Raw genomic sequence first — 13,171 nt, 5'->3', positions numbered from 1 at the left:
TGGTTCAGAGGTCAATCATATTATTAGCTAGTTTCTGCAATGAGGCTGAAGTCAGAGTCTGCCATACTCCTGGGATCTCCAAGAGCAGAAGTTTGGGTTTTCTGACCATGTAATGTGCTCAAATGCACCATGCAAACAAAACAATGGAAACCAAAACCCAGCCCACCCCTTGATAAAGTCCTCGACCTGTAATGAATCCATATCAGACTGCAGGTATAGAAATCTGCACAGTGCTTAGAGCACTCAAGAATGCTTACACAGTGCAGAGGTCCCACCTTTGTTTTTTAAACCTCATTGCTGCTTAAATAAATAAATAAATAAAACCCTCGTTGCACCTTTGTGCCTGGCTCCTATGCCTCTGGATATAGACCCTTTGCAAAAGCATACATGTCCCTTTTGGGGGTGCCTGCCCCCACCCCCCACCGTGTGGACCTGGCTGAATTACCCACTTTTTTTACGCTGCTTCCTCTCTGCTTCTTTCGCCTCCTCACTTTTTCCAGAAATATTTTCCTGAGCCCTTGCTGAGGAATAAATAAAATTTATTTACCATTAAATAAAAGCGAGCTAAGCCAGGTTGAGAGCTCTATGGTTTTTCCTTGAGGAAGTGTTTTATAGATGCTGGAAGACGTGTTAATATCCTAAACATTGAAATAGCCTCTGACAACAGGTCCTCTACTTGACAATGTCCTTGATTTATCTTGAGTTTCCTTGCAGAACCATCCTCCTCAATTCCATCTGAGATCAAACCAAATCATTTTTGTGGGCTCCTAAATGTATCCTAGGGCCTAGTCACCTCACTAACTTCCAGGGCCTAAGGGATAAGTGTCCCCTGCCTCATGTTTTGAAGGATGGCTGAGAAACTAAAAGAAGTTTGTTAGAGTTCTCGTTGTTACATACCTGACTAGTATCCATGAGGAGGCGGCTTTGATCCCTGGCCTCACTCAGTGGGTTCAGGATCTGCCGTTGCTGTGGCTGTGGTGTAGGCCAGCAGCTGCAGCTCCAGTTTGACCCCCAGCGTGGACTTCCATATGCTGCAGATATGGCCCTAAAAAATAAAAGAGGTTTGTTGACCAATTCTTTTTCAAAAAGATGGAAGGAGTTGGCAATAATGAGTACCTCTCGCCGATTTTAACCATTTCCTCCCCAGGTTGGCCTTGGTTCAGGTCTGCAGTCCTCCCCTTCTCTTGGGTACCCAGGCCCACTACCACTAACTTGCTCTGTGACCCTGGGCAAGTTAGCTGACCACTCTGTGCCTCAGGTGCCACATCTGTAGAATGGGGATGGTGACGGTACCTGCCCTTCAGTAGCATGACATTTACATGAAGGAAAACAAGTAAGGCCCATGGTGAGGGCCCAGGTAACTTTAGCCGAGGCTGGAGCTGAGAGGATGGGACTGAGTGGGGTCAGTCTACACAAGGGCCTGCACTGTGACTGAAGAGGCTGGACACGGAGGGTCGCCCCTGCTCCTCTGGAGTGGCACATATGAGAGTCTGTGGAGTGGCACACAGCTGTGCTGGATCACACTGGTGACATCATGTGGGTGCTCACTGTGCACCAGGGCCTGCCTAATCCACCTTAAAGCCAGCACCTGTGGCGGGAGTATCATTCTCCTCAGTTGCTAACCAAAGAAATGGGGGCTCAGAGAGGTTCAGTGACTTTCCCAGGTTACACAGCACAAAGGTAGCAGGCCAGGATTCAAGCCTTTGAAGACACTTTGTTCTCAGCAGCAGGTGACAGAAGCAGATTGGGCTTCTTTGAGGAGTAATGGGGTTTCCATTGGACTTCACAGAATGAGTCAAATTTTGTTAAATGCTAAGCAGACTGTGCATGGAATTGCAATTCAAGGAGGTAGTATGAGCAGCCCCAGGGGTGGCCAAGTATCATACTTATCTCAGGGAACCCCAATCCAAAGAGGTTGGCCAAGAGAATGAATGCATGTCAAGAGCTGACCTTGAGAGTGCTGGAGGGGAATCCTGATGAGAACTCTGTATTGGGTGGGAAGTAAAATTTAAAAGTTAGGTTAGAGAATCATGGACTTGGAGAATAGACTTGTGGCTGTCCCAGGGGAGAGGGAGGGAGTGGGAGGGATCTGGAGCTTGGGGTTAACGGATGCAAACTATTGCTCTAGGAATGGATTTACAATGAGATCCTGCTGTGTAGCATTGAGAACTATGTCTAGATACTTACATCGCAACACAACAATGGGAAGAAAAAGTATGTATACATGTATGTGTAACTTGGTCCCCATGCTATAGAGCGGAAAAAATTTAAAAATAAAATAAATTTAGGTTGGGATTGAGTTTATGGAAAGAGTTAGAATGTCTGCACTTGGGAATATGAAAAATTAATAGTTTTTTTTTTTTTTGTCTTTTTGCTGTTTTCTTGGGCTGCTCCCATGAAATATGGAGGTTCCCAGGCTAGGGATCGAATCTGAGCTGTAGCCACTGGCCTAGGCCAGAGCCACAGCAATGCAGGATCTGAGCCATGTCTGCGACCTACACCACAGCTCACAGCAACGCTGGATCCCCAACCCACTGAGCAAGGCCAGGGATCCAACCCGCAACCTCATGGTTCCCAGTCAGATTCGTTAACCACTGAGCCACGACGGGAACTCCGAAAAATTAATAGTTTTATACAAGGGAAGTGCCTTAATGAAAGCAGTATTTTAGGATGCGTTTATAAAGGGGGAGTCTCTAGGCTGGCTCTTGGTTCAGTTCATTGCAGTTACTGGGCATGGAGAGCAAGATACAGATCCCAAGTGCTTACTTGGAGGCCAGAGTCAGCCATCAGTCAAGAGGATTGAGAGTCCCCTTGAATTTGATGTAAAGTTTCACGTGTGTGGTGGCATTCCAATAGTCTGTGTACCTTTCATCTGAAAAAGTGGGGAATGATATTCCTAACCACTTCCTTCCACCCAAATAATAATAATAGAAAAGACCAAAGAATCTAGTAATATAAGCAGGCTCTGGAGTTGGAACACATGCAGCTGGTTCTAGGGTGCTTCTGCTTTCCTGCTCACAGCAAGAGCTTTGGCCTTGAGTTCTCACTACATGACCCTGAGAAGCCTTATTGTCCCTGAGCCTCAGTTTCCCCAACTGTAAACAGCTATTACTCTTACTACTACTATTTGCTTAAATAAAGACAATCATCTTACAGTATTATTATGAAGTCAGAATGAAGTATGTAAAGATATGTATTAACTTTAATTGTATATAAATATAAGGGGTGATTTATGTCATTTTATCTGTGAAAAGGGGTTTCACTGTTTATTTTTATTTTTTTATGCCCACACCCTTGGCATATGGAAGTTCCCAGGTCAGGGATTGAATCAGAGCCACAGCTGCGGCAATGCTGGATCGTTAACCCACTGCGCCAGGCCAAGAATCCAACCTGTTCCTTTGCAGTGGCCTAAGATGCTGCAGTAGGGTTCTTAACCCTTTGCACCAGAGTGGGAACTCCATTTGTCACCTGATGAAGTAGGCACTGGAATGTCAGCTGACAGGGTTCGATCCCTGGCCTTGCTCAGTGGGTTAAGGATCTGGGGTTGCCATGAGCTGTGCTGTAGGTTGCAGAGGCAGCTCATATCTGATGTTGCTGTGGCTGTGGTTAGGCAGGCAGCTGTAGCTCCAATTTGAGCCTTAGCCTGGGAACATCCGTACACCACACCCACGGCCCTAAAAACAAAAAAGAAAAGAAAAAGAAAACAATCCTATTTACCATCACATCAAAAAGAATTAAATACCTAAGAGTAATTCTAAGTAAGAGGTAAAAAGATTTATATTCAAAAAACTATAAGATATTGTGTAGGCCAGCAGCTACAGCTCCGATCTGACCCCTAGCCTGGGAATCTACATATGCTGTGTGTGCAGCCCTAAAGAGCAAAAAACAAAAACAAAAACAAAACAAAACAAAACAAAAACCCAAACTATAAGATATTAATGAAAGAAACTGAAGACAACAAAAACAGATGGAAAGAATTATCATGCTCATAGACTGAAAGAATGGAATTAATATTGTTAAAATGGTCATGTGACATAAAGCAATCTACATATTCAATACAATCTCTATCAAAATACCAATGGCTTCTTTTGTTTTAAATTTTTATTCTATATTGGAGTATAATTGATTTATAGGCTTGCTTTTCATGAAGTGATTATCCTGGCTCTCTGCTCTGTGACCATCTCCTCCTTACTTCAGGCAGCACTCAACCAAGAGGACCCCTTTCAGTGGTGAATTAGCTGGAACTGGATTCTGTCAAGGATGTTGAAGGTGACAAAATACACTTAGAGGTCCGATTGTCAGGTCTGAGCCAGGAAAGGAGCAGTAATACGATTTCCACGTCTGCGGGTGGGAGAGGGGAAGGGAGAAGGGCCTCACTCTGGCCTAGAGGGAGCCTCCTCTTCGGATCTTTTGCAGAAGTGGGACCCTCCCTCCTATCAGAGCAGGTGCTATGCCCAGGTCCCCTCCACAAGGGAAGGCGGTGACAGAACTGGGAGTGTGGCTTTTCTCCAGAAAGCCCTGTGAGTAGCTACAGCAGAGGTTTCCCTTGGAGTCGTCCTTGTACCCGAGCTCGTCACCACGAATGGGGCTCAGGCTTGCCTTGCAACACTGTTCTCTCCTTAGAGACTCCTGCCACCCATCTCGCCCATCTGTGGTCCCAGTGAGCTGGTGGGGCCGGGGCAGGGAGGATGTGGTGATGGGAGAGAGAGAGTGGAGAATGGGTGGGTCGCTGTAAACCCCTCAGGGCCACCAGGAAAACTTCTGAGCTGTGCCCCGCCTACTGAGGGGGATTCAGGGCTCTTACTGCACAAGAGGAGGCCTCCTTGACCCTCGGCTGGACACACAAACCAAAGACACGGAGAATTCACAACTTTATTGAACACACAAAAACAAGCCCTAAAATCGTGGGTCAGTGACTCTGCACTTGCATTTAATACACTTAGTGGGCATTTGGTGAACTGTTCCTAAGGCTGAGGTATGCAGAATTCGAATCTGGCTCAAAGGCACTTTGAAGAAAGGGTCACAGAGACCTTTGGAGAGGAACCTGGGGCTACAGAAAGACCCCTGGTGGCAGGGGATCAAGCCAGGCCGCGTGAGGGTGAGGGCAGCCACAGGGGAGCAAAGGTGGGAGGAGCCAGGGCAGAGGAGGGAAGGGTGGCAGGGGTGGCAGGAGTGGCAGAGGCGGGAAGGGCGGGAAGGGGGGGAAGGGCAGCAGGGGCGGCAGGTGCGGCAGGGGCGGGAAGGGCAGGAAGGGTGGGAAGGGCGGCAGGGGCAGCAGAGGCATCAGGAGCGGCAGGGGCGGCCCCAGGTTGGGCCCCGGGAAGTGCCCCAGGAAGTGCCCCGGGAAGTGCCCCAGGAAGTGCCCCGGGAAGTGCCCCAGCGGCAGGGGCTCCATCAGAACCCACATCCGAGGCGGCTCCTGAATGAGGGTGGCACCGAAGGGTCCGCCCAAGCTGACGACGACACGGGGGACCAGGAGCACAGGGGACACGCTTCTGCACCTCACTGCCCTCTGGCGGCTCCTCCACTTGGACCTTCGGTTCTTAAACCAAACCTTCAAGCAGAGACAAAAAGGGGGCACTGCTAACTTCGGTACCCTGAGCACTGAATGCCAGACGCGCAAGAATGCCGCCCGGAACGCTGGGTGCCGGCGAGGTTTTAAACTGCTTCAGGGGAAGCCGTTTCCTTCTGGCTCAACTACCCGAGGGCCGCCCCCACCTCACCCTTGGCGAGCGCCCAGCAGCTGCCAGCCTCTGGGCTGGCCTCTGGCTCGGTCTCCCCCTCCCACCCACCTTCACCGTCACTTCCCCCACTCTTCCATGCAGGTGGAGCAGGCACACCGCGCCCTCTGTACCTGCTGTTACCTCTTCACCGGGTAGGTCTGTGTCCTGACAACTGACCTTCGGCTCCAGCGGCCAGCGACCCCTCTGGCTACAGCTGCAGGACCTCAGCCCTCAGCCTCTGTTGCCCAGCAGGCTTGGGCCCTCTGGGCCCTGCTGCTCCCCCAGGGGATCGGAGAGCGCATCCCGCCCCTCATACTTAAGGCAAGAGGGTGCGACCTGCACTTTAGGAAGCCGGTCACAGACAACCGCGTGGGCCAGGAGTCACAAAATGGCTCCTGCCTAAGTACCTGCCAACTGTGAGCCACTCAAAGCTGTTAATAGTGCTGTGGACCCCACGGTGCCCTCGGCATCCCAGTGAATGGCATTGTATTTACTATTTGGGGATGCTTCCGGTCTGCAAATGTGACATGAGCCAAGGGCCTCCTCCTCTTAGGATTTGGGTCCTTCTGCTGCATGAATATGGAATCTAGAAAAGCTGGTGTGAAAGAGCCCCTTTGCGGGGGGGGGGGGGAGACCAAGCATACCTGTGGTCAAATGTGCATATAAACATAGCAAAATGCAAAGCGGGGAGTTCCTGCTGTGGCTCAGTGGTAATGAATCTGACTCTTTTCCATGAGGATGGGGGTTGATCCCTGGCCTCAATCAGTGGGTTAAGGATCCGGTATTGCAGTGAGCTGTAGTGTAGGTCACAGACCAGGCTCGGATCCTGAGTTGCTGTGGCTGTGGTGTGGGCCGGCAGCTGCAGCTCTGACTTCCATATGCTGAGGGCGTGGCCCTAAAAACCAAAAAAAAAAAAAAAAAAAAGCAAAGCAGCCTACTGAGGTCTTTCCAATACTAGCTTCATAAAATAACTCTTATGGCACAATGAGGGAAGGGGTGTCCACTGAATTTTTCTTTGGGAAATTCATGCTGTGGAGTTTTGAAATAGATGAAAACATTCCTTTTCCTTCTTTCTTGTTGCTCTTTTCCCTTCTGAACTCCACTAAGAGACCACTACGTAAGCCTAGGAAAAGCAATTCACCAAAAGTCCAGCTTTTCTTTTCCTGTGACCCAGCTGTGCCTGCTTGAGAAAGCAGAGGCCTGGCCTCCCAAGCCCTGGCCAGACCTGACTGTGAGCCCAGCCCGGGGCCTCAGGAGGCCAGTGCTGCTTTCCCCACGCCCCGTACCCCCCAGCCCTGCGGCCCGTCTGCATCGCTGCCTGCACACAGGCTCTCTGCAGCAGAGCTACTAATAAGGTCATCCTGATTTTTTTCCCCTCTTTTTTTCCCCCAAATACTTCTTTGATACAACTTAGGGTTTTCCATGGTCTCAAGCAATCACTCCTGATCCACTGACCCTCAAATTAGTCATCACTCACTAAGCAAGAGTAAAAGTATTTCAACTTTCCCAGGTAAGCATCCAGCCTGAACTGAGGACCCACCCCAACACATTCCACACAGCCCATCTCTCCATACTGCAGAAAGGAAGTAATTCCTCAAGAGAATATTGGTACTACCAAAATTTGTTGGTACTCAAAATCTGGATGTGTGAGGCATCCCCACGGCCTAAGCTCCACTCTGAATAATTCTTGCCTAACTTCCACCTTTCTTAGTGGAACTCTGTTTGAAATTGCTGTTTTAGTTCGTTTCATTTTTTCATAAATTTCAAAGGTTGCAACTTACCCTCTGTCGTGTACTATAATGTACAACCTATACTAGCGACCCTTTCAGGCTGGCGTATCAAAGAATTCCAGAAAATTAAGGTTTAGGAGTGCCACTCTCTTCACTGCTTTACTGAACATTTAGAAACTACAGCAGGAGAGGGCCTCTCTCCCATGGGGAAGGGGTCAGGGAGGGGGCTCTCTTTTCTCCTCAGCCCTTGGGCTGGAGGCCAAGTTCAGCTCTGCAGGATCCCTGGGCAGCCTTGTTTCTTACCTCAGACATTTGTAGTTGCTGGGAGCGCCCAATTGGATACAACAGGCTAGGCCTTACACGGCAGCGCTGGGCCTGGGGCCTCCGGCTTTCCTGAGCACTGGCTGATCCTGGCTTAGGCTGCCCCAGAGTAGCTTGGCCCCCTACACTCCCACAAGTGGTTATCCAGCTCGAAGACCTGCTGGGGGCGGGGGCTCTCCCCTCCTGCCTTCCCAGTAGACAACTGCTTTGTCCCAGAGAATGTCACCAGGACTGGGGTCCAGGCACGGGGCTGTGCTAGAAGGCCATCTGAGGTCAGAGGAAAGCTCACCGTTTTCCCTGCCTGGACTGACCTGGGCACCAGGCAGGCAGCGCCATCCCTCAGCCCACAGCTGTGCCTCCTGAACAGGGGCCCCTGCAGGATGGCCAAGCGGGGGGTGGGGAGGGAGAGCCCCGAGTGGGTGCTGGAGAAGTAGGGTGCCCCAGGGCGTCAGGACAAGGAAATCAGTGCTGCCCCTCAGTACACTGGCTGCAAGCCCTGCTCCAGGCAGGGAGCTGCCTCCAGTGGGACAGTGCGGGACCCAAAGACTGTCTGTCAGCTGACATCCCCGTGTCTACTTCATCAGCTGACAAAATGGTGCTTTGGAACAATTTAAAAATACTCTGACGTCCTAAAAGTATTTTCTTCCCTAACAAAACTTCTGAGAGCATCTTATTTTGTTCTATAAACAGAAACCACTCTCTGTGGAAAAGACAATGAAACAACAACGGTGGGGAGACCAGACTGGACTCTATGCTCTCCCCTCCCCATCAGTTTCGGTTTAACCAAACATATAGAGCTGCTCATCTGCTATATTCTGAGTATGGATCATCCCTTCTCTCCAATGCCTAAATACTCATAAATTCCCTCCTTATGCAAAGGGCTTATGCTTGGTTTTAAATAATTTAGTATAATTGGACCCCTCGGTGCATTAATTTGAATAATTTCCACTTCAGACTGAACTCCTGTGGGACTCCACGCAGAAGTGCTGTCTAAAGGATACCAGTGTTAGAAGGGACCAGGGAACTCTGTGTGTGTGTGCACATGTGTGTATATAATTCAGTGACTATAACATATAAGTTTATATAGGTAATTTATACAAAGGTGTATATACAGAACATGTATATATGTATTATATACATTATATCTACCTTTGTATGCAAGGAATAGTATACTGTGGTCATTTTTTTTCTTTTAGGAAATCCTGTTCCTCTGGTAATGGGCAATTTCCAAAGGCTGGGGTTTACTTAGCCCATTTACCACTGACCAAGACCCCAAACTTCAAACTTTATTTCCCAAACATGGAAAAGGCTACAAAACCCAACCAATGTGAGAATGCCCAGGACAGAGGTGTCTAAGACCAGAAGAAGGTTTTAGAATAGCTGCCCTGTCAAGTTGGTTTTTTTTAGGTTACTGACCTGCACTCTGGCTTCAGTCACTCCCAAGCGTCTTGCAATCTCCTGCCTAAGGGAGAAAATTGGAAGTGTTCAGTATTTGGGGTTGTGGATGGAACTGAATATAGGATATTATTTCATCCTTTAAAAATATCTTTCTGGGAGTTCCCATGGTGGCTCAGTGGTTAACGAATCCGACTAGGAACCATGAGGTTGTGGGTTCAATTTCTGGCCTTGCTCAGTGGGTTAAGGATCCGGTGTTGCTGTGAGCTGTGGTGTAGGTCGCAGACATGGCTTGGATCCCGTGTTGCTGTGCCTCTGGTGTAGACCGGTGGCTACAGCTCCGATTCGACCCCTAGCCTGGAAACCTCCACATGCCGCGGGTGCGGCCCTAGAAAAGACAGAAAGACAGAAAAATGAATAAATAAATAAATAATAAAAATAGAAAAAATAAAAATATCTTTCCGGAAAATGTCATTGATTTTATGAGCCAATTTCTGCAATAGGAAAACATACTTCTTCAGGATTTACAGTGAAATTAAGTTAACAAAGTGTTTAAAGAAAGTCTCACCAGTAACAGAGAGTTCCCAAGAACACAAGAAATTCTAATTCACAGTCTCCTTTTGTTACCAACTTCAAAATGAATAAAAATCTCTGAGGAAATATCTTTACCAACGTTCATTGCTCTTGCTTATTTTATTGATTAAATTAGAGCCTTAAAATAGCTTGCTTGATCAGTTGACCAACCAGTGATGAACAATCAGTGATGAACAGTATGTACTAGTAGATATGAAAGGAGGGCACAAACTGCAGTTCATTCTTTGGTTGAGATTACTTTAAATTTTTTAGGGAGTTCCTGTCATGGCTCAGCGGTTAACGAACCGGATTAGTATCCATGAGGATGCGGGTTTGATCCCTGGCATCACTCAGTAGGTTAAGGATCCAGCGTGGCTGTTACTGTGGCGAAGGCCCGAAGCTGTAGCTCGGATTCCACCCCTAGCCTGGGAACTTTCATATGCCACAGATGCGGTCCTAAAAAGAAAAAGAAAAAAGACATTTTTTAAAATCACCAACTCTCCAGCGCCAACCGAATACACTACTCTGTAATCTGTAGTTTGCTTTATTTTTAAAATTAACAGGTGCCACAGCAGCAAACCGGAGCCATAGCAGTGACAATGCTAAATCCTTAACCCACTAGGCCACCAGAGAACTCCTTGTCTCTTGCTCTAGAGACAGTGTTCTCTCAAGGGCAAAATATACAGGCATACAGAAAAATCACTAATCAAGAAAAATAATTTTCAAATGCAGCATTTTAAAATATAAATATCGATGCAAAAGTAACGAAAGATGAACAGATTTATTAAATTTTTGAATAAAAGTAGGATCCTACCCTGATTTGCTACACCTCAGGCTTCTCACCCTTATCTCTGCCCTAGTTCTAACTGAACGTTATTTATGTTAACCTGCACCCCACAGATTCCCGCCGTGATTTGCTAAAACACCACTCAGAAATATCGACCTTGATTTCCGCCAGGCAGAGCCCTCACCTTCACCCTAGGACCCCAGCCCCAAGGCCTCGGGGGCTTTCACGTCCGGAGCAGAGAAGAGGGACCCGCGAGAGCGCCCGCGGCCCGCCCGGGAACCCGCCCCACGTTCGCCCGACCCCCGCGACACCCCAGCCGCCCGCTTACCGCGTGAGCACGTCGGGGTACTGAATGCGACGGAAAATGCGCTCCAGCTCCTGCACCTGCACCTGCGTGAACTTGGCCCGGGGCACCCGCTGCGCCGCGTCTGCGGCCTCGACGGCGGCCCGAGGGGGCTGCTCCGCCCCGCCCAGGTCTCCGCCCTCCGCGCCGCCCGCTCCCGCCTGGACCGCGTCCTCATCCATGGGCTCGGCCTCGGCCTCCGCCTCCACCTCGACCTCGATCTCGGCCTCCACCTCGACCTCCGTCTCGGGGCTTTCGCCGCCCGCGGGGCCCGCGGCTCCCACACCGACATCGCCGCCTTCATCGCCTTCTCCTTCTTCATCTCCCGCCTCTTTCCCTTCCGCCGCTGCCCCCTGCTCAGGTTCGGACTGAGCCATCTGCTCCTCTCCCCCGTCTCCGGTAACCAAGACCCCCACGGACTTGGCTTCTGTAAGGCGGGAAACCCAAAGAGAAACATCAGGCCGTCGAGCGGGCCGGGCTGGGGGGACGACGAGGGGAGGGGAGGGGAGGGGCTGCGTCTGACGGGGGTCCTGCCGCGCGTCCCTCCCAGGGAAAGTTCGTCTCCCGCAGCAGCCAACGGTCACTGACCCTGCGCTCCTTCCCGCTCCTCGTGGACCCCGGGGCTGAGGCAGCCGGCGGCGGCGGCGGCGGCGGCAGCCGCATCTACGTTGGCATCGTGGCTGCTCTGAGACAGAGGCTCCATGGCCCGAGTGCTGTCGAGGACGCTGTGCGCTTCAGCGGAGGAGGCGGCACTGGATCTGCTGAGATCGCGGCGGCCCGGCGATCTGGCACCTTTCACGCTCCTCTGGCGAATGGTGGCGTTACAGGGTGTCTGGGTAGACGCCCCCTGTGGGCTTCCCACCGCCCGCTGGGGGTCGGGACGGTTGAGGTGCGCATGCGGCAGAGGCTTAGCTGTCTAGGGGGCAGGGGCCGGACGGGGTGGGGGGGCGGCAGAACGGGGGCGGGAAAGGGGTGTGGGTAGGGAGCATGCGTGGGAGCGCAACGCTGGGGCCCCAAGTTGCAACCTAGCTGACTGCTCCGCCCTTGGTCGCGCGTCCTCCCAGACCGAGGGCGGGTGCTGGATTGGGAGAGCCCATTTGTGGCGAGAAACAGCGAGACCTCCTTGTAGCTCCATAGACTTGGGGGGCTATGTCTTGGCCCAGCCCTCCAACTCCAGCCGCCAGTACCCAGCAGGGACTAGTTATCAAGCGAATACAGAGGCCGCTTGGTATCCCGGGGGCGTTGGATCCAGGACCCTGCAGGGCATACGGAAATGCGCGGATACCGAAACTCGCAGGTGTTGGAGTTCCGTAGTTCCGTAGTCGGCCCTCCATAGCCACGGTGACATGGAAAACGCGGCTATGTAGAGTCGCCCGTAAATTTATAGAGAAAATCCGCAGTGTAACCTGACCTGCCCAGTTTAAAGTTGTGTTCTTCAGGGTTCAACTGTATTATTAGCTAATAGTTTGCTTGCCCTAAGTTTTGCGATAAGGCTGAGACAAAGTTAGCGTTTCCTGGTGGCCTAGCAGTTAAGGATTGATGTTGTCACTGCTGTGGCTCAGGTCACTGCTGTGGTGCAGGTTTGATCCCTGGGAGAAAAAAAAAGACTAGCTTCTAACAACGAACCCTATATTTAACAATATACTTGAAATAACTTATTTTTACCTGCATGACCACCATTTACATCAACCCTATTTTATATCAGAAATTAAACTATTTTCATAACCCCCAAATGTATCATGGACCCTAGTCCCCTCATGTACTGTACCTAATAGATAAATACACCCTGCCTCATGTGCCCAGAGAATGGGTAAGAAAACAGCTAAATTGTTTGGCTGGCAGGTTCACTTTCAAAAAGTTGTTAAGAGATTGCAATCTGACAGCCTCTGTCTGACTTTGGCCAAGATGTTACCTCTCATGCTGACATCAGAAACCTTGCTTTCTCACCACTTGCTACCTGGCTAACCCATGTTGCTTATTCGCCTTTAGCCTTAGTTTCCTTATCTGCAAAGTCGAGATGACAACAGTACCTAATTCATGGGGTAGTTATAAGGATTAATAGAGACGATTTTTTAAATCTTTATAAATGACCATGTTGCCTCCCATCTTCAGTCTTTTAATTATTTTTCATGAGGGTCCATGAGAGGAGATAAAGATGGTTATCATCTCTGAGTGTTAGCAATAAAGAGAAGATGTTTTCTCATGAAGAGAATGTCCCTACCTTGTATTTTTGTACCACTGTGTGCTTCAGGCCCTCCCAAAATACGGAAGGCCAGGGTTTGGAGCAAAGATGCTAGGC

The 13,171-nt window shown here is 49.9% G+C and overlaps 1 protein-coding gene and 1 non-coding gene across 2 annotated transcripts; one reads left to right on the top strand and one right to left on the bottom strand.

Annotated features, from left to right (window-relative positions):
- Window positions 1–4,858: 4,858 nt before the first annotated feature.
- Window positions 4,859–12,206, bottom strand: LOC102159232 (uncharacterized). Its single transcript, XM_085008468.1, is given in 7 exon segments — window positions 4,859–5,016; window positions 5,019–5,097; window positions 5,099–5,554; window positions 9,191–9,236; window positions 10,858–11,299; window positions 11,461–11,788; window positions 12,060–12,206. Coding segments are annotated over 7 exon segments (1,575 nt in total). The 3' UTR covers window positions 4,859–4,939.
- LOC146394772 (small Cajal body-specific RNA 20) lies at window positions 7,645–7,767 on the top strand. Its single transcript, XR_014835941.1, has one exon.
- Window positions 12,207–13,171: the final 965 nt, after the last annotated feature.

Source organism: Sus scrofa, chromosome X (genome assembly GCF_054392235.1).
Source record: "Sus scrofa isolate SSC_HxYL_T2T_F1_AM1 chromosome X, Sscrofa_HxYL_maternal_Yorkshire_Landrace_v2.0, whole genome shotgun sequence".
Classification (NCBI taxonomy): Eukaryota; Metazoa; Chordata; class Mammalia; order Artiodactyla; family Suidae; genus Sus; species Sus scrofa.
This window is presented reverse-complemented; position numbering and strand designations above follow the sequence as displayed.